The 21,422-nt window shown below is 48.5% G+C and overlaps 1 protein-coding gene across 2 annotated transcripts; it reads left to right on the plus strand.

Annotated features, from left to right (window-relative positions):
* Positions 1 to 569: 569 nt before the first annotated feature.
* WSB2 (WD repeat and SOCS box containing 2) lies at positions 570 to 21,369 on the plus strand. Of its 2 annotated transcripts, XM_058691149.1 has the most exons (9): positions 570 to 713; positions 6,615 to 6,783; positions 13,344 to 13,588; positions 13,747 to 13,878; positions 17,143 to 17,243; positions 18,433 to 18,605; positions 19,351 to 19,461; positions 19,585 to 19,692; positions 20,352 to 21,369. In XM_058691149.1, exons 1-9 carry the CDS (start codon positions 701 to 703, stop codon positions 20,512 to 20,514), a joined length of 1,215 nt encoding a protein of 404 aa, XP_058547132.1. In that variant the 5' UTR covers positions 570 to 700; the 3' UTR covers positions 20,515 to 21,369. The 2 variants fall into 2 exon arrangements, with proteins under 2 accessions (XP_058547132.1, XP_058547131.1); XM_058691148.1 differs by lacking the exon at positions 570 to 713 and having other exon boundaries at positions 6,581 to 6,783.
* Positions 21,370 to 21,422: the final 53 nt, after the last annotated feature.

The raw sequence follows: 21,422 nt of genomic DNA on the forward strand, positions 1-21,422 counted from the left end.
GGTTCCCCCCCCCTCCGGTTTTCTTCCCGCCCCATCTCCTTGCCGCACCCCCTTTTCTACCCACACCTCCTGTAACCCCTTCACTATCCCCCCGCCCTCCCCCCCCATTGTCACCAGCCGCATTCCTTCCGCTCCCGGTTTCCCTTCCGCCCCATTCCTTCCCACTCCGTTCCTACCCCTCCCTCTCTTCTCTTCATCCCCGCTGCCCCCCGGTTTTAGCCTGCTCCGCTCACCTGCCCCCCCCCCCACCGCTTTCCCTCAACCCCGCCCCCCGGTTTGTATCCGGTCAGCGTTCACCTGCCCGGTCCCCCCTCCCCGCTTTCCCTCAGGCCCCGCCCCCCCCGTTTTGTCCTGTCTGCACCCCACCCCGCTTTCCTCTCAGCCGCGTAACCCTCCCCTCTGTTTTATCTTGCACCCCGGTTTCCTTTAGGTCCCCCTTCGGTTTTATCTTGCCCCCACTCCACAGTTTTTCCCCAGGCCCCGCCTCCCGTCGCCCCGCCCCCCGCGCGTCCCCGCCCGCGGCCGCCGCCATGTGACGGGAAGCAGCTGATGGCCTCTCCGGGCGGCGGCGGCGGGCGCGGCGGCGGCGGGGCCGGGACCAGGGCCGGGGCCGGGGCGGGCGGCGTGGGGGCGGTATGAGGGCCGGCGGCCCGGGGGGCTGAGGCGCCCGCCGCCTGCCGCGGGGCCGCACGCGTCCTCCATGGAGGCCGGAGGTGAGCGGGGCTGGGGTGCGCGGCTTCCCGCCGGGCGGGGCCGGGGCCGTTCTCCCCGGGGGCGGGCGGGGGCGCGGGCTCGGCCGTGGGAGGGGCGCGGCGGGGGGCGCGGGGCCTGGGCGGTCCGCGCGGGCAGGAGGCTGGGGGCGCGCCCGGCGCCCAGCTTTGTTTCACTTTCGCTGTCAGCGGCCGCCACCCGGTCTCCCGCCCGCCGCCGAAGCGACCCGAGGAGCACGGGCCGTTGCGTGCCGGGGATCCCCGTCCCCCAGGACAGTGGGGGGCTCCCGAGGCCCGACGCCTACGCCCAGGGAGAACGCGGGGGTTCGCCAGGCCCTGGGGGGGAGGGTGATACCCAGGGGGGTGGGTGCCCAGGTGCCAGGTGACGCAGGTCTGGATGGGAGTCCGCTCTGCCCCTTACGAGCAGTGTGCTCTTGGACGGACCGCATAACTCGAGTCTGTTTTGTATCTGCAAAATGGGATAATAATAGCACGTGCCCCAGCGGGTGGTTGGGAGCTTCCCAAACTTGCATAGTCATAAGAATGGGGTCTGGGGTCCCTATTAAAAAAATCTATTGCGAGCCTCTCCCGGTGGAGACTGATTGGTAGAGGTGGGGTGGGGCTGGGGATGTTGATCCTTGCTGGCGTGTTTGATAGGGCAAGTGTAGGAAATACTGATGGGTGGGGTTCATGCTTCTACCCTTGTTAACAGCTGTCATCAGAAGACGGTGTGGAAGTCTGAGAATATCAGATACACTTGGAGAGTCAGTCCAAATGAACATGTAATCTCGGAGTGCTTGTTATGTGTGCTTGTTACGGCGAAGGCAAAACCTCCAGGTTATCCCTCCATCTCCTCCCTTCCACCCACCTTGCCTTTAAACCCCACCTGTACAGAAATTTGGGGGTGGGCTTGGGGTTTATTCTGGGAGTTCCAACTCTTGAATATATACCACCGTGCTTAAAGGCAGTGTCTTTAGAGAAAATTCTCAGAAGGGGTCAAGGCCTAGGGTTCAGAATTTGTTCCAGAACCTCTTGGTATTCTTCCAGCGAAGTTCACGCTTCTTCTTGGTCTGGAGAATTCTGATTGTTGATGTTTGTGTTTCCCAGGCTTGTTTGATGGAGCCAGGGATTGTGGGTGGGTAGGTTCAAATCAGGGTATTCCCTGGGGTGGTGTAACTTTTTTTAATTTGGGAAATGACATTTCTTTGTTTGCTGCAGTCAGGCATTCAGTAAAAGGTGTAGAGGCAGCTCTCTCTGCCTTCCCATCCAGATAAGGGCTTTCTTTTCAGTGAGTGTGTTACCACTTTTTAAATGGCCCCTACTGTTTGTCTGAATCTTATGTGAATCTTTTTATAGCTTCCGCTGTTGTTTCCATTGACTCCTTATACTTAAAACTGAAAGCGATCTGTAGTTAGTCTCCCTTTTTAGCTGGAATCTGTTTCCAGTTCTGAGTTTTTCCTGATGATTGACGACTGTGTTTTGGGGTGTGGGCAGAGCTGTTGAGAGCTGCCAAGTTACTGTTAAAAAAAAAAAAAAAAAAAAAAAAAAGGCCAGAGAGTTTTATGTTCTTTTGAAACTGAATAAAGCCCATTGTAATGGGATTACAATGGACAACAGTAGATATCTTCAGAGCAGTGGTTAGAATTCACTTATTCTTTCGACAAATATTTATTGAGTATCTACTGTGTGCCAGGCATTCTCTAGGCCAGCACTGACCGATAGAAATATAATGCCACATCTGTAATTTAGAATGTTCTACCGGCTGCGTGAAAAAAAAGTGAAACCAATTTTAAAATTGTATGTGTCAATCCAGCATATCTAAAATATATCATGTCAACATGATTATTGATTTATTTTAGGTTTGTTTTTTTTTTTGGTACTAAGTTCAAAATCTGGTGTATGTTATATACTTAACAGCCCATCTTAATTCGGACTTGGCATATTTCAGATGGTCAGTGGTCAACTGTGGCTAGTAGTTACTGTATTGGACAGTACGGCTCAATAGCGAGCAGATAGGCAAGTTTGGGGTGTGGGTGGGGAAGAGAGAGGCAGTGAATACATGAAAACAAGTAAACAATCAAGAAAAGACGAGTGAGTGGTGCCCATAAAATTAAATGGGGTGAACGGAAAGAGACTGACCGATAGTAAGACCAGGAAGGTCTCAGAATGTGACATTGACACTGAGCCCCTGAATGGTAGGATGCAGCAGGCAAAGATCTGGGGCCTGCCAGGCTGTTTTCCAGGCCCAGGGAACAGCTAATGTCAAGATCGCAAGGCTGGACAAACCAGCAAGCTTCCCGCTGCCTGGAGTCCTAGCTTTCTTGTCTGTGCTCAGGTGAATCTCCTTGCACAGAAGCAGCCCATAATAAGTATCTTTCCATTCAGTCTGTTTGTCCAAGTACATCCCAATGATGGGATGTGCAAAAACCCTGATCCGTGGGCCTTTTCACTAAGAAGGGCCACGGCAGGTGCAATCCCGGATGAGAGCTGGATCCTCTCGGCTCTGTTTTTTGTTTTTGTGGGGGTCTTTTTGTTTTGTTTTGCCTTTTAAGTTCTGCACTAATTGTGGCTTTTTCCCCCCAGCAGCCAAGTTTAGTTTGGGTTCAGACTCCCCTTCAGAATTTCTTTAACTCTAGAAACGAAGAGATAGGAGTCAGTGAGTTCTTTTCTTCTTTTGGCTCCTGGATTCCTGAGCCTGAAATAGCAGGAGATTAAATCTCCATATCACGGAAATAGAGTGTGAAATCTGGGTATGGCTCATGTTTAAGAAGCATTTCGTATGAAATGTTTGGCATAAGCGTCATAATACTTTAAGGGGCTTCATCTTGTTTATATTTAAAGAGGTATACCACATATATTTTTTTCAGCAAATACTGACTGACTGCCTGCTCTCTGCCAGGAACTCCGCTACGCACTGAAGAGAAACATACAAGGTCCCTTTTAGCATGGAGTTGGTGTCCTGGTTGAGGGGAGACAGATACTCCTCATCGTGGTGATTGTGCTATAAAGAACATGATGTTGAGGAGTTGTGAAGGAGATTGACTTGGGGCAGAGAAGAGCACTCTAAGGAGTTGTTATTTGAGCCAAGACTGAATGAAGAGAAGGGCCAGTCATGGAAGGGCATTCCAGGCGAAGAGACCAGCTGGTGCAAAGGCCCTGAGTTCGGAACTAATTGGGCACTGTGAAGGGGTGAGTGAAGGCTGGAGTCAGGGGCAGGGAGAGGAGAGTCATAAGCCCAGGTGGGGTTGAAGGCAAGGGGCCAGGTTATGTAGGACTTCAAGGGCACAGTAAGGAGTTTGAATTTTTAAGAGTGGCTGAAACTGATCACTCTAGGAAGTGATGAGAATGGATGGCGGGGGCCAGAGTGGAAGCTAGGAGAGCAGTTGGAAGACTGCTCGGTGAGAGGTGATGTTGATGAAATGGTTTGCATAGATTAGAATAGTAGCCATGGAGATAGAGAAGTTAGATTTGCCAAGTGTTTTGGAAACAGCCCTGATAAAACTAGTTAATGGATTTGGTTTGGGAAGGAAAGAAAAGGAGTCAAGGGGGACCCCTTTTTATGTTGTGCAAAGCCTCCACAGTGCAGGTTGTGGGAGAAGTGACCCGAGTGTGAATATTCTCAGGGTGGGATAGAGACGTTTCCGTCTAACAGGAAAGAATGTGCCTCCGCATCAGTCGATGACATCCAAGTTGCTCCCCCTTCACTCTCCCGACATTTTCAGCGAGATAGTCCTTAGTTGTGGGGCTGTCTTGTGCACCGGAGGATGCTTGGCAGCCTCCGCGGCTTCTGTTCATTAGATACCGGTAGCACCACCCCCAATCACGACAGCCAAAATGTCTCCAGACAGCGCCACGTGTCCCCAGGGGGCAAAGTCCGTGGAGAACCACTGGATTACGGGAAGGAGGCATTGACAGAGATTAGGGCCAGGCCACCACAAGAAAATATCCAGGAATAACGAGAATGAAGACAACACCACAGGGGGTGGCTGGGTAACACTGAGAGACCGGTTTCGGATTTAAAATATAAAGTAACTTACCATGCAGAGAGTCCCATCCAAAGGAATATGCTCCTGTAGACCAGTGCTTGTGTAGATGAAAAGATCTCACGTACAGATTTCTAGGAGGAATTACCTATACAAATAACAGTTTAGACAGACCCAATGTATTAAAACCTAGATTTATACATAGAACCTCAGGAAATGACTATTCTCTTTGCAAAGGAAACTTCTTAAATTTTCTTTAAATAGCAAAGCCACCAAAGGCTTGATAGGATTAAAATGCTATTTAAAGAGAGAATCTTCAGCAGCACATTTATTTTATAACACAAGATCATACCCACATCTATAATGCATATACCAGGAGATATTCTATGTATGCAGACACGCATCTCTCTATGTATACATGTTTACCACCCGTTTCATTGAACACAAGATACCAAGGTTCATATGTATCACTGAGAAAAAATGCTGCCTATTTAGCTATAAAAATTCACTGTTTGTAGGATATATCCTGATTTCAGTGGTCATATATGTGAAAAGACCTATAAAGATGTCTCCTAAAATGTATGAAATAGGGGCGGTTTAAATCAGTATTTATCTGGTAACAGGTATAAAAAGGGTCAAGGTCTTGAAACTAGTGAAGTGGAACATAGACATCAGGAAATGACCTCATTCGGAGTGGAAGCCAGTTTTTATATTAGTATATATCATAATCATAATTAGTAGTCAGAAAATCAATTCTGAATGCCTTTAGCTTACGAGCTTCCATTGAGAACCTTCCTCTGGAGTAGAGGCTTGAACTAGGAAATGCCCTTCAGGTGGAGGAAGAAACACCAGCGCAGCACGTGCTGTTCACAAGGCACTGTGCTGGGGCCCTGAGAGAAATGAAAATGAACTCCTTTTGGTGTTTGAACAAGGGCGCTTAAATCCTGGTGGAGGGTGGACCAGAAGGAAATTAGTAAACTATAGGAGAGAATGAAGTCAGCAGGGTGGGACTCACTTCCGCTTTAGTAGAGATCATAGAGATAGGGATGTGTGCTAGGGATTCTCAGAAGCTCAGGTGTGCATACCAGTGAGCTGTGTGGGGCCTGGCCAGGTGAGACTCGTGTGGCCAGAGGTCATGGAAAGGAGGCGGGGCCGGTGGTCTGGGGTTCAAGGCCCAGGCTCCACTGCTGTTCTGTGTACACAGGTGGGAGCCTGGAATGTGTTTGAGAGAAATGTCCTGATGTGATGTGTGTTTCAGCTTTAGCGGAGTTCCCTGGGGCGGGGAGGAAAATCAGGAGAGTCTTGTAAAAAAGATCTGGGCAAGATGGGATGAAGGTTTAAAACCAGAACAGACCGGAGATGGAAGTGGAAGGCCAGATCAAGAGGTCTGAGCGGCAGGAAGCTGGGCAAGCGCTGAACATTTTAGCCTCCGCGATGGGGAGGATGCTGGTGAATGAGAGGGAACCTCCTCGCGTCGGATATTCCTTCTTTCACCTGCTTCCCAGTGGCAGGTTCTTTTAAGGAGACTTTAAATACATTTGAAGGCCTCCTGATCTGCACTGTCTAGCTAGCGTGGTCCAGCCTGGTCCGTCTCTCCTCTTTCTTCCTCTTCGAGCATTCATAGGAAAACGAGGCCTCCATTCACTGGGTTCACTGGCACAAAGGTTACTGTGAGTCACGGTTAACCAGCGGTGGCCAGTGCCAGAACTGAGTAACCGCACTGGAATGTGGCCTGTGGCTACTGCTATTGCCGCAGGTCATTTAAATGACAACTCCCTCCCGGAATCCAGAATATCACCCATTGCCTTGGGGAGACCACGGGTTTCCTGGGTCTGAGTCAGCGGGGCGGTCCGGAGCCCGGCTCCCCACTTTCCCAGGGAAGTGAGGGTGTTTGTCTGAAGCATGCTGTCTCCCGTCTCAGAGGAACCGCTGCTGCTGGCTGAGCTCAAGCCCGGGCGTCCCCACCAGTTCGATTGGAAGTCGAGCTGCGAAACCTGGAGCGTGGCCTTCTCCCCAGATGGTTCATGGTTCGCGTGGTCTCAAGGACACTGCATCGTCAAGCTGATCCCCTGGCCGCTGGAGGAGCACTTGTAAGTTCTGTCGTACCCAGACCCAGAGGAGCGAGGGAGTCCTCACGGTGGGGAACTTGAGAGTGCTTTCCCAGATTACTCCCTACCCTTTGTGGGTCTCCCTGCCCAGGAGCAGGAGAGAGGGAGTGGCTGAAAACCAGGAATTGATCATTGGGGTTTCTGGAGCCCCCTCACGTTTGGTATGTGTGAAAATCAATCCAGTGGAGATGATGTTATCCGTACTGTCATTTTTTAACAGCTTTAGTGAGCTGTCATTTACCCAGCATACAATCTGCCCATCTAAAGAGTACAGTTCAGTGGCTTCCAGTAGATTGACGGAGTTGTGCAACCATCACCACTATCAATCTCAAAACCACTGTCCTTGCCCCAGAGAGAGAGAGCTCGCATCCCTTAGTTGTCGTCCTCCAGTCTCACTCTGTTCTCCAGCGCCGAGCAGCCGCTAATCCACTTTCTGTCTTTACACGTTTGCTTCTCCTGGACATCTCACATAAATTGAATTGTACACCGTGTAGTCTTTTCTGACTACTTTCTCGCATTTAGGATTTTGTTTTCAGTTATCCGTGTTACAGCACGTATCCGTACTTCCTTTCCTTTTATTGCCAGATAATACTCCATAATGTGTGAGACGGCACATTTTGTGTATAATCTGTCCATTGGTAGACACTTAGGTGGCTTTCCCTTTCTGGCTATTAGGAATGATGCTGCTGTGAACATTTATGTGTAGGTTTTGGCGTGGACGTATGCTTTCAGTGTTTCGCTGCATGAGAAACAGACTGTTGAGCAGGGGGCTGTAGCATTCTGCAGTCCCACCAGCAATGTGCTATTCCCCCATCCTCACCAACACTTGTTGTCTGTCTTTCTGATTGTGGCATAGCCGTCCTGGTGGGGCAGGAAGTGGCAACTCATTGTTTGGATTTGCATTTCCCGATGGCTTCTGACGCCAAGCACCTTTACTTATGCTTTTTTTTTTTTTTTTTTTTTTTTCCCTTATGCTTCTTGATCCATCGCAAATCTTCTTTGGAGAAATGTCCATACACATTCTTTGCCCATTTTGCTTTGAGATGTTTATTTATTTTTGAGAGAGTGCAAGTCTGGGAGGGGCAGACAAAGGGGGACAGAGAATCTGAAGCGGGCTTTGTGCCGACAGCAGTGAGCCCGATGTAGGGCTCGAACTCATGACTCTGGGATCATGACTTGAGCTGAAGTCTGTTGCTCAACCGAGTGAGCCACCCAGGTGCCCCTGCCCATTTTTAAATTGGGTGTTTGGTTTTTTTCTGATGTTAACTAGTTTCTTTCTGTGGGGTTGGACAGGTCCCAGCATCCGAATGCTGTGAGCTGTGAGCGCCTGGTCAAAGGGCCCAGCATCTGCATTTTCTCATTTGTGGCAGGGCAGTTCCATGTCTGCCTTTATTTATTCAGCCAGTATTGTTGGAAATCTTTTTTGGCCTCACACCGAGCCAGGGTCTGAGAATCCTGAAAGAAACCCAGCAAGGCCCCTGCCCTTGAGGGTCTCATTTGTTTTGTATTAGGCGTTTCTTCACATCGCGCATTAGATTTAACATTTAATGTTTCCTAAGTGGAGTCTGAAGCTCCTTGCCTTGATGACAGGCACCGCCGAAGAGAACTCGCTGAGACGGTCCTCTGCACGCTGCTGGGTTTGAGGGATGTCCATTTGGCTGTTTGGCAGGATGCATCAAGGACCTTGAAACTGTTCTCCGGCTACCGGGGATCTGGGATGTGGGGTCATCTATTTTTATTTACAGATGCTGATTTTTGTCCCGGAGTTGGTTCTGTAGTAGTGACAAAACAGAAATCCCTTAAAATCCAGTGATGAGAGGATGGTGCAGGAACTTACGGCATTGCTATAGGGCATTTTTACGGCATTGCTATAGGGTATTTTTACGGCATTGCTATAGGGCATTTTTACGGCATTGCTATAGGGTATTTTTACGGCATTGCTATAGGGTATTTTTACGGCATTGCTATAGGGGCATTTTTGCAGCTATGAGAGATTTTTTTGCTTTAATCATGATACTCAGTTTCTTCTGTGTAATCAGTTTCATGAGAATGCCAAAGCCATTCTTTTTTCTTATTGAGCTCCTACTGTAAATGTAAGAGACTCAACTGTATATCCAGTCTGGTACGAATTTAGTCAGAAAAAGAATTTTTAAAAAAAGCATAAAAATGGAAACTTTTTCCAAAAATCACTCCTATCCAAACATCTACATTACCACAGGTAAATATATCCTTCTAGTATGAACTTAGGAAAACGGAAATTGGAGTATTAATCCTTTTTGTGTCTCTGTTCTTTAAATATAACGAGAGAAATGTTATTGTTTAGTATGTTAAATGAGAAGTTACTTGTTTTAGGGAAAAATCACACATTGTGAAGAATAGTAACTTAGGATAATGCTTAATAATATAAGGAAGGCTTACTGAAAAAAGTAAGCTATAAAAGCATATATGTAATATGGTCCCAAATTTGTCTTTAAAAAATGTGGGGGTGCCTGGGTGGCTCAGTCGGTTAAGCGGCCGACTTCGGCTCAGGTAGTGATCTCGCAGTTTGTGAGTTTGAGCCCCGTGTTGGGCTCTGTGCTGACAGCTCAGAGCTGGAGCTTGCTTTGGATTCCGTGTCTCCCTCTCCCTCTCTCTGTCCCTCCCCCACTTAAACTCTGTCTCTCTCTGTCAAAAATGAATAAATGTTAAAGAAAAAAAATTTTTTTAATGTATGTACATACACGTAAATAAAAAAACTGATCTGAAATGTTTACTCTGGTTAGAGTGGTGTTAGGATTATGGGTAATTTTTATTTTATTTGTCTCCCTTCCAAATTTTTCCCATAGTTCTCTATTATTTTTATAATTTAAAATAATTGATATTCTTAAAGTCCTTTAAAAGGGGAACTCTGAGGTCTTTATATTCTTGTTTGGATTGTTACACATTAAAAAAAATTAATAGCACCTTTGGTATTGAGCAAATAATCGATACTAACCAGAGAATTGTATTTTAATAATTTTAGAAATAAAGTTTTTAGAAGCTTAAATTGCAGTGAAGTTAAATTCCCCCTATGACCCTCCCTTGCCGCTAGCCATCCCTTCCCTATGCATGTACCACCTCCAACCCCCCCCCCCACCCCCACCCCAATGTAACTCAAGGGAGTTGATTCAGTGGCAAACTCCAAAGTCCAGGGGATCTGTCGAGTAGTAGGCTTGGATACCCAAGACTTGAGTTCTAGTTCTGCCCCAGATTTTGTGACCCCATGATAGAGGTCTTAGTATCTCTTTCTAAATTTTTTTTTTAACATTTTATTATTTTTTTTTTTTTAATTTTTTTTTTTAACGTTTATTTATTTTTGAGACAGAGAGAGACAGAGCATGAACGGGGGAGGGTCAGAGAGAGGGAGACACAGAATCTGAAACAGGCTCCAGGTTCTGAGCTGTCAGCACAGAGCCTGACGCGGGGCTCAAACTCACGAACTGTGAGATCATGACCTGGGCCAAAGTCGGTCGCGCAACCGACTAAGCCACCCAGGCACCCCGAGTGTCCAACTCTTAATTTCAGCTCAGGTCATGAGCCAAGGGTTGTAGGATATTGCCCCGTGTCGATCTCAGTGCTGACCATGGAGCCTGCTTAAGATTCCCTCCCTCCCTCTCTCTCTCCCCCTCCCTCCCTCTGCCACTCACCCATGTGCACGTGCTCTCTTAAAAAAAATTTTTTTTGAATGATAAAGCTCTAAGCCAGGCCCAGGTTAGGACTTCTTAGCTCTGTTTCCTGTCTCCCCCATCCCTGAGGATACTTCCTCCTTGCTCCTGACTTTAGCGTCTGCCCATACCCAGGATTAAGCCCCCTTTTATTTACTCAGCAATTCATTCTTCTATCCTGGCCTTTTTCTCTTGTACCTCTCAAAATCTGACATATGCCGTATGTGTGCGTGTGTGTATGTATGTACGTATACATATATATGTGCACACACACATATATATACATACATACATGTGTATATCTATAATTTTTTTTTCATTCTCTCTCAACTAAAATGTCAGGTCCTTGAGGGTATGGTTCCCTGCTGTACCACGGGACTCTAGAACAGGTCTGGCAGATGAATGGTCTCTCCCTGTCTTCAGCTCTCCTCCTCCATTCTTCTCAAACACAGGTCTGATTAGGTCCCGTAGCTGCTTACACAATTCCAGTGGGTCCTCACGGTAGTGGGATGAGAGTCGAACAACGCGGCCAGGCACTGACAGGGATGCACAGGAGGGTGCTTGCTCTCCGCTGTGCGGCCCCCCGCCCTCAGTGTGCACCGATCACACCTCTCAACACCACTGTGTTCCTTCCTGTTCTCCACAGAAGACCCTGTCCCAAGCTCCTTTACGTGGAAAATCTATCCTCATTCTTTTTTTAATGTAAAAAAAATTTTTTTAACGTTTTATTTATTATTGAGAGACAGAGAGAGACAGAGCATGAGCATGGGAGAGGCAGAGAGAGGAGGAGACACAGAATCTGAAGCAAGCTCCAGGCCCCGAGCTGCCAGCACAAAGCCTGAGGTGGGGCTCGAACACACAAACTGCGAGATCATGACCTGAGCCAAGTCGGACGCTTAACCAACTGAGCCATCCAGGCGCCCCAGTATCTCTTTCTAGAGGAGAAAGTACATTTAAAAAAAAAAAAAGAAAGTAAATTTATGATACTTAAATGAATTAATCTGCAGCTATGCCTTGGGGCGCCTGGGTGGCTCAGTCAGTTAAGTGTCCGACTTCGGCTCAGGTCATGATCTCATGGTCCTGAGTTTGAGCCCTGGATCCCGCTTTGGATTCTAGGTCTCCCTCTCTCTCTGACCCTCTCCTGTTCACACTCTGTTTTCCTCTCTCTCAAAAAATAACCATTTTTTAAAAAATGTGCAGATATGCCTTAATTCCTTCGGAATAAAATAGCTACTACAGATTATTCCTTAATTCAAAGGCAAAAGTTAGGATTCTATAAAAAAATAAAACAAATGGAACTTCGGTGGTTCCCGGGTGTCCTATAAAGCTTTCCCTGCGTCTTGCCTTTTCTGTGCTTCTTCCCTGGATGGCAGACTCAGGCCCCTGTGCCTGGGCCAGACAGGTCTACAAAGCGTGTGGGTTGAGCAGGGTCAGTCGAAAAGACATTATCACATTCAGATGTTTGTCAGGACGACAGGTTTTCAAACTGCATTGGCCATTGAGACCTGGGGTCAGCAGACTTTTACTGTGAAGGTGCAGATGTTAAATATTTTTGGCTTTGGGGGCCATACGGTCCGTCGAGACTACTCAGCTCTGCCGTTAACAGCGGAAGGCAGCCATTGATGGTATGTGAAGGAATGAATGTGGTGGTTTCCGATAAAACTTCGTCTCTGAAAACAGATTGCTGGCCTGGGCATAGTTTGCCAACCTCTGATTTCAGCTAATAGAGTTTTAGGGCTGGAGGAGCCTATGTTTGCCTTGATTCCATCCCCTCCCTTCTAATTTTACAGGTGAGCTTAGTGAAAATTTTGTGATAGATTTCAGCCACACACTTGGCAAAAATATGATTTACTTACAGCTTGGGGGGAACAAATCTAATACATAAAGACGTCCTGTTATGTATACGCTGAGTATGGGATTTTTCATGGAATGGAGTTCCAGCTTCCTCATCTCCATTTCCCCCAGTTTGGTATGCCTGGAGTATGGTCAGGGCCACCCAGAAAGGTAGGACTTAACACTCGCACTGATAAAGTATACTGCAGATGGGAAACTTTGATGTTGGGGGCTGAACCCCCGGGACTGTCCAACTTCTCAAGCCCGTGAGGTGGTGTCTACTGGGGGGAATGGTGGGCGGGGCCTGCGTCTTCTGTGACTCATCTGGGCCTGTGTTTTACCGTCAAGTAGAAGGTAAAAGCGGGGGGTCCAGCCACGGGATCTTTGAGGTCGGTGCACTTCTGCACAATTCGGTGGGCTCTTTCTCTCCTTGATCACCTCACTGGTCGGTTCCTGTGCTGGACATACCGTCAGAGAGGTAAGCGAAAGAGCCTCACTGATTGGTTGGAACACAAAGCGAGCGAAGGTGGAAATCAGTGTGTACCAAGCAAACTGTGTTGGCCGGAAGAGGGTTTATTTTCCCGCTCCTTGGGGCTTTCTAAGCTCGAGATCAAGGGGCTCATCAGGCAGGGGAGTAGCAGATGGGTATTCAAGTTCTAAGATCTGTCCTAGTTCCAAAGCTACGGCATGCCTTCTTCCTCATGGGAAACACTGAGTGCATCTTTCCTTCCATGCACCAAACCCGAGAGAACTTTCTGAGGAAGCGTATGGCTCCCTGGGGCTTCTGTGATCTAGTTATCCCACAAGGCGGGTCACCCCATTGCAGGGCTATCACAAATGGGATGAACCAAGGCTCATGAAGTCTCTGTTACATGGATTCTAAAAAGAAATGAAAAGTCATGCCAGAATTCACGGAAGGCCAATTTGTTTCTAGAACTTTAATGTCTCAGATACCCTAAAATGAGAAGTTGGTTGGTTGCCTTGGTGACAATTTTAGACTCATGAAGAGATCTCTGCTTCCTCCAGCATCCCTAAAGGGTTTGAAGCCAAAAGCCGGAGCAGCAAAAATGACACAAAAGGGCGAGGCAGCCCAAAGGAGAAGACTCTGGACTGTGGGCAGATTGTCTGGGGTTTGGCCTTCAGCCCGTGGCCTTCTCCACCCAGCAGGAAGCTCTGGGCACGCCACCATCCCCAGGTGCCAGACATCTCTTGCCTGATCCTCGCTACAGGACTCAATGATGGGCAGATCAAGATTTGGGAGGTGCAGACAGGTAGGTCATTTCTGCCCGCGACAGGGTCTGGGTGTGCATGTTCTCATCAGGGATCACGGGGGCCGCCAGGCCCCCAGCCGGCTGAGGGGTGTGGCTGTGACCAGCAGACCGGGTGCCTCCTCCTTCCCACTGACCGACTGCTCCTGCTCCCACACCAGGGCTCCTGCTTTTGAATCTTTCCGGCCACCAAGATGTTGTGAGAGATCTAAGCTTCACGCCCAGCGGCAGTTTGATTTTGGTGTCAGCATCTCGGGATAAGACTCTTCGCATCTGGGACCTGAACAGACATGGTATGGAGGTGATGGCACCACCGAGCGGCTCCGCAGATAACCATATTTGCCCCTTTCTCCATGTGACCCATGTCACCTTTATCTAGAACAGTGTTTCGCAACCAGTTTTCCTAAGGGGTCTTTTAAGACATTTTTTCCTAACCTTCCTCATCCCCATGAGATACTAGTATTGAGAATATACCATTTACTTAGGCACTGAGAGCGTATCTGTGCACATAAAAAAAGTAAGACTCCACCCCTATTGAAAATACATGACAGAGTATAGGTTTTCTCAACCACGGCATTGTTGACATTTTGGGCACAGTAATTCTTTCGTTTTTGTTTTTTTTTTTAATGTTTATTTTTGAGAGAGAGAGAGAGAGCGCACAAGCAGGAGAGGGGCAGAGAGGAAGAGAGAGAGGGAGACACAGAATCCAAAGCAGGCTGCAGGCTCCAGGCTCTGAGCGGTCAGCACAGAGCCTGACTTAGGGCTCGAACCCATGAACTGCGAGATCGTGACCTGAGCCTAAGTTGGACGCTTAACTGACTTAGCCACCCAGGCGCCCCTGTGCATGATAATTCTTTGTTCCAGGCCGTCCTGTGCGTTCTGGGAGTTGAGCAGCACCCCTGACCCCTGCCCATTAGATACCAGGTGCACCTTTTCTTGTTCTGACAACCAAAATGTGTCCAGACACCACGCCCTGTCCATGTGAAGGGCAGAGTCTCCCCAGGTTAGGAACCACAGATCTAGAAGTCCTCCGTGTGGGATACTTCCTGTCAGAAATCATGTTTCTCTGTGAAGCGGAATCTTTGCCTAGAAGAAATCTCTTAGACTTGAGAGGGTCAACTTTCGTGGAATTTTGCTGTGAGCAGAACCGCATACAGGGGTGGCCAGCAAAGAATTCCATACATCTCCAGTATTGAGCTTTAACTGGAAAGGTGACATAGGGAAGGGGAATTTATCTCCAGGCCACTTCTTCCCCACGTGGGCAGGGACTCGGGGGCTGGAGGGAGGAAATGGCGACGTGGACAGTTGATGAAGAGGGCGTTCATCCCTGATAACGCAGAGGGACCGGTATTCCTGCCTCAGCCGTGACGGGGCCAGCTCCCCACAACCATGAGCTACTCCTGCCCTCTTAGAAACAAGCCTGCTGGGGGCGCCTCGGTGGCTCAGTCTGTTGAGCGTCCGACTTTAGCTCAGGTCATGATCTCGCGGTCTGTGAGTTCGAGCCCCACTCGAACTTGTTTCAGATTCTGTGTCTCCCTCTCTCTTTGCCCCTCCCCTGCTCATGCTCTGTCTCTCTCTCTCTCTCAAAAATAAATAAAAACATTAAAGAAAAGAAACGAGCCCACTGACTTGTCAAACAGCCAAGGAGGTGCTTGTGGTGTCCTTATCCAGGGGCATCTGGTCACCAAGAGAACTCTGGCAGTTTCTGCCCTTGGCTGTGGCACGTGAAGTCATAAGATAGGTCTGCTGCCTGGGAAGGCTTCTTCCTCCAAGGTGGCGCCATTTTTAATGCATCCTGAGGCAGCTTGTTGCCACCATGTAAGGAAGGTTCTTGAAGCGACTTGAAAGTCTTTCGGTGGTTAGGGGCTCCTGGGTGGCTTTGTGGGTTGAGCATCCGACTTCGGTTCAGGTCATGATCTCGCGGTTTGTGAGTTCGAGTCCCGCCTCGGGCTCTGTGCTCAGAGCCTGGAGCCTGCTTCGGATTATGTGTCTCCGTCTCTTTCTCTGCCCCTCCCCTGCTCACATTCTGTCTCTCTCTCTCTCAAAAATAAAAAAATTAGAAAAAAAATTTCTTTTAAATAATAAAACCTTTCAGTGGTTGGGAAGGCAGGACTAGCTGAAGGGGACTGGGAGCAGGCCAGTGCACTAGGGCATTCCCAGGAGGGGAGGGGATGAAGTCGTGTTACCAGGTCCTGGGCCTGGCCCTACCCTTCTGCCTGAATTTGTTCAACACTCACAGCTACCCTGGGGATAGGTGCTGCTCTGATATGATAGCTGAAGAAACCATGACTTACCTAAAAAAAAAAAAAATTCTATGGACCCACATACATATATGTAAACTCTTCAATGCATGACTCTCTGTGTTCATGTAAACTTTTTTCCCCCCTTTTTCCCCTTTCAAACCCAAGTTCGTCTTGGTACCTCCTCCTACCCCGTCTCTTTCCCCATCTCATCCTCCCCTCCCATTGCATCCTTCCCTGTATTCCCCCGGCAACCTCCTGGCCCATGCTCGCAGCCTTCCGCATTCCCCTGTATACTTACTTGCATATTCCTGCTTGGAATCAGGGGTCAGTTATGGATTTGGGAGTCATCGTTCCACAAAAAGATTCATGTTATTCGCATATTTTCTGCAAAATAGTACTCCATGGAAATTCTAATTTTTTTTCTTAATGTTTATTTGTCTTTGAGAGAGAAACAGAGCGTGAGCAGGGGAGGGGTAGAGGGAGAGGGACACACAGAATCCGAAGCAGGCTTCAGGCCCTGAGCTGCCAGCACGGAGCCCGACATGGGGCTCGAATTCATGAACCGCAAGATCATGTGACCTGAGCCGAAGTAAGACGCTCAGACGCTCAACTGACTGAGCCACCCAGGCGCCCCTTCCGTGGAAATTCTAGGTCCCTAATGCCATCTGAATTAACGGGGTAGATGTATTCCATATATTTACCCATTCTCTTATGCTTCTGGATGGACGTTTTAGTTTTTCCCCAAAACAGAACTGGAGAGGTTATGTAAGTGGCCCTTATGTGCTGAGGAAACCGTGGAGTCAGGGTTCAGACCCAAGTTCGCCTGACAGCAGAGCACGTGGCCCTCATTACTCTGCACTGTTGCTCATCCAGACACTCTGGGGAGGGTGAGAGAGCAGGAGAGGGGGAAGCCATTACAGAGTGTAAATGACAGAAGTACAGATAAGACAGTCTCAAATTTGGGAGGATGCTTCAAAGTTCTAGAGGTGGTTGAGGGACCTAAAAAGAATGTTCTCTCATGTCAAAGGGATCTGTCAGATCTGATCTATGTATAGCCTTTCCCCCATTGATCTGGTGGGTTTTGGTGAAACAGAAAGTAGTGATTTCCTTGGGGATCAGAATATCGTATGAATCGATTTCAGCGTTTAATGACAAATCCTGTCTTCTTCCTCTGCGTGAAAAAAGTGGGCCTTTGGGCTCAGCTGACAGAGAACCAGATGGGTGTACTGGGCAGGTGGGTGACCACCAGCTCTCCGGTCTTCTGACTTTGTGGTTTCGGGAACTGGCTCACCATTCGCTCCTTTTCTGTGCCAGGTAAACAGATCCAGGTGTTATCGGGCCACCTGCAGTGGGTTTACTGCTGCTCTGTCTCCCCGGACTGCAGCATGCTGTGCTCTGCAGCTGGAGAGAAGTCGGTAAGTCTCAAACGTTGGGTACCATTTTCTCTGCCGCCTGAGTTCTGCGAGACCTGGAGGTCTGAATGGGCCTCGCGTGAGAGGGAAAGTAGGCCCAGTGCCTCAAGATTCATGTGCAGACCACCCCCAACAGAAGGCGTGCTTGTGGGCCGTGACCTCCTCTTGCACACCTCTCTTCTGATACGCACTTTGACACAAACCAGAAGAGAGGAGATGTTTGAAGTGGGTGGTTGCTCTCACCACTGGATGAGGGCTGTCTGCCTTCACAAAATGGTAAAGGTGTGCTTTTTAAATTTCTTTCCCCTCCCCAGAGTCTTAAGAATTTAAAAGTTGCAGCCCATGTATGGGTCTAATTTCCTTTGAACCATTTAACTTGAATCTACAGAATTGGGAATGCCATTTCAAATCAGAATGGACAGTTACGTGTGGAACTTTGTCCTGAAATCCTGTCCGTTATTTCAGAAAGTATTAGAAACCCAAGAACAGTTTGGGAACGGTTTGTTTGAAGTTCAGATCTGTATTGAGCTATTTGCTATGATCAACCAAAGGTTAAGAGTTCACTATATGGTACAGCCCAGGTGGTTGGTTAATCATTCGTTTGGGGTTTGGAACTACGTGAAACCGAGTTTTCTTAAAGGGAAGAGAATAAAATCCCGTTTTTAACGATTAAAGGTTTAAAGTGATGAACTGTGTCAGACCTACGCACGATCATGGGGCAGATTTCCACCATTCTGTGAACTCGTGGTGTAAAATGGCTCGACAGGGTACGATCGCTTTGTTGGGAGCCCTGGTGTTCACCTCGGACCCTGCTGTTTGGTTTTAAGTGAAAGGACAAGATAATTCTTGGCTTAGGTCTGCATTAGCATATACTGTGATCTTGCAGACAGGGTTCAGAAGCAGAACTCAGAGAACATTTAGCTGGTGGTCTTCCTGAGCTTGGCTGGGTTTATTCTCCCTTACAGTAAGCTCCTCGAACGTGTACGTTGGTTGAGTGCCTCCAGAATTCAGACCTGTTTCTTTACTTAAACCTTTATGATGCGTTCTGGAAGAGCTGTACAAAGTGGGAGTGGAGAGCTTGGCTTCACCTGGCCACGGGGCCTGACGTGGGCATCGCTGTGTCGCTCGCTCACCGTTCACATTCTAAGCAGTTTGCTGCCACCCCTGACCAGGCACCTGTTCCTTTCCACAGGTCTTTCTGTGGAGCATGCGGTCCTACACGTTAATCCGGAAGCTAGAGGGCCACCAAAGCAGTGTTGTCTCTTGTGACTTCTCACCTGACTCCGCCTTGCTCGTCACGGCTTCTTACGATACCAACGTGATCATGTGGGACCCCTATACTGGCGAGAGGCTGAGGTCACTCCAGTAAGGACGGACTCCCTGCTTAGGACTTTCTTGGGGGGGGGGGGGTGACTGATGAGAAAGCTGCCTTGGGTTAGGCACGTCCCTCGCAGAGTCCAGGGCATGGGAGGGGACAGTCTGGGTAAAAGGCACAGTGGGTTCGGTGTTTCTCAGGCGTTGGCTTGCAGGGGCACCTCGCCGTCAGTTACATTCTCAAATTAGACCCGAGGGCTTCAGGTCTCCTGATACAGGAGGCGGTGTGTACTCTGGATTCAGCGTTAACGAAACCTCAAAATGACTCTTTCTTTCCATTTACTAATAACTGTAGTAGCAAATTCAGAACAGTCTTCTTACTGAAACTGGTATTTCCAAAATGAATTTTCATGTTCTCACAAACTTGGTCTTTTTCTTTGTCTCTGTTGTTTTCTGAAGCAAATAATAGGCAGTCCTATAATTATCATGTATCTTAACCTAAAAAAGGCTTTCAGTTTGTACTGTGGTATTAAAGTGAGGGCTGACCTACTTTGCATAAGGAAATCAGCGCAGGGAGTGCGACTAGCCCTTCAGCCCCTTCCACAAGACACCTGGAGCCTTAGGAAAGGCGCTTTTTCCCCCCAGTCTGCTTATCCTGAGGTTTTCCAGATGGGGTACAAGATGGGTCTTGAGCCTTTCCTAGTCGCACCATTTTGGCCTCCTGCCTGGGAAAGAAGATGAAGGGTGGAGAGTGGCCCATCACTCCAGGCCTGTCATCCTGTTCCTTTCTCCTCAGCCACACCCAGCTTGACCCCCCCATGGACGACAGTGATGTCCACATTAGCTCCCTGAGGTCCGTGTGCTTCTCTCCCGAAGGCTTGTACCTCGCCACGGTGGCGGATGACAGGTAACGAAGAGACACCTCTGTACGGGGCCTCGGAGCAAGTCCCCGCAAGTAATTGTAGCATTACCTTCTGGCCTGGCCTCAGGTCTGCTGATGCGCAAACGTGTCTTTTCTCTCTCCATCCAGACTCCTCAGGATCTGGGCCCTGGAACTGAAAACTCCAATCGCATTTGCTCCTATGACCAATGGTCTTTGCTGCACATTTTTTCCACATGGTGGAGTTATTGCCACAGGGTATGTATCTGATAGCTGAACAGATGGGTAGCAGTTTCTGCTGAGTGTACTATGCAGCTTTTTAAGGGAAGAAGGCCTCTAGAATTTTCTTGCCTACGGTGAAGCCTTTAAAGAAATCCAAGAGGACACAAAATTCTAATATTCTATTCTGCCAATACAGGTTATCATTTACTCTTAATGTTCAATCTAAATGTAATTAAAGAGCTGTGATTCATGCCACTTAATGGGCCGAGTTCACAAGGAAGCAGAAATTGAGACGATGCAGAAATTTATATGGGAAACCATTTAGGGCAGAGACCACCTTACAGGGAACGTCCATAATTCAGGAGGTGGCACTCTTCCCTCCGTTACATTTGAACTCACGGTGTGATCTAGAAGGGCTGTGCTCCCAGATAGCCCTTTGGTACCCCACCTTTGGTACCAAAGGTACCCCTTTAGTAGCCCACCTTTGGTACTTCTCATCCTCCCCGCAGCCTTAATTATTCAGCATTACAGCCTTCACATCGATTCCAACCATCAGGGTTGCACTTAAGCGTTGCAGTTCACTCTCTGGGTGTCTCCTGCCGATGCAAGTCAGAGGAGGAACGTGAATACCCGTCACAGTGAAAACATGTATTTCTGAGGTCGGCCTTAAAGCGTCCGTCTCTGTTTTGTTTCAGGACAAGAGATGGCCACGTCCAGTTCTGGACAGCTCCGAGGGTCCTGTCCTCACTGAAGCACTTATGCCGGAAAGCCCTTCGAAGTTTCCTAACCACCTACCAAGTGCTAGCACTGCCGATCCCCAAGAAAATGAAAGAGTTCCTCACATACAGGACTTTTTAAGCCACGCCCCCACAGTCTCATACTTGTTTTCTTGGTAGCAGGATAAACCTCCCTGGCAGGGGAGCAGCTGGAACCAGGGGCCAGTCGTCAGGTCTTGGCTCCGAAGATCATTTCTTTTTGGGACTGTGAACAGAATGTAGCGAAACCAGATACCAGTGGACTAGTCACCAGGGATTTTCTCCGTGACATGGGAGGTCAGTCACAGAGGGGGACTCCGGCTCCGCGACAGCTGAGCCTTCCCTTAAATCCTGAGTCCGCTTACAGACGGCAGCGCCCAGCACCTTTTAAAGTCATGGTTTTGATTCAAGCGCAGTTACTCATGTTGATTCGGTAAGAAGGGTCAGCAGGCCTCAGGAGCCTCTGTGTCGGGGCGGAGTTGGGTCCCTCGACTGGCAAGCGTGGCTTCTGCCCCGTACTTAAACGTTGTCGTGTTTCACACACAGTGGTGACACTGTTCTGAAGTTCTCTCCTGCTGTGTCAGAGTGGCTTTGATATTGGCAAGTGCCGTCCTCCCTCTGGCTCCCCTCAGACCGGCAGGACAAAGTTTTCACGGAGCCGTGTGCCGTGAGGTATTGACTAAATTGCAGCTGACTCAGAGGCCGTGCTCCCGACTGATACACTATAAATGGCTTTTTTTTTTTTTTTTTTTTAACAGTGGTGTGCATGTGCAGGCGATGACAGATGTGTATGTCCGGTCCCACACAGATGTCCCCCTAAACTGCATGACTGTTCAGATGGCCACCGCGTTGCAGGTGTTTGCCATTTGTAGCATATTTATTTGTATTTTCTCAGCAGATGTTAAGGTACAACTGTGTTTCCCTCCATGGTATCTAAAAACCATAGTTGTTAAGCCGACCAGTTGTGAAGATGTCTCTTCTTGATTGTGTAGAGAATTGGTGTGGCCGCCC

Source organism: Neofelis nebulosa, chromosome 11 (assembly GCF_028018385.1).
Source record: "Neofelis nebulosa isolate mNeoNeb1 chromosome 11, mNeoNeb1.pri, whole genome shotgun sequence".
In the NCBI taxonomy this organism is placed as follows: domain Eukaryota; kingdom Metazoa; phylum Chordata; class Mammalia; order Carnivora; family Felidae; genus Neofelis; species Neofelis nebulosa.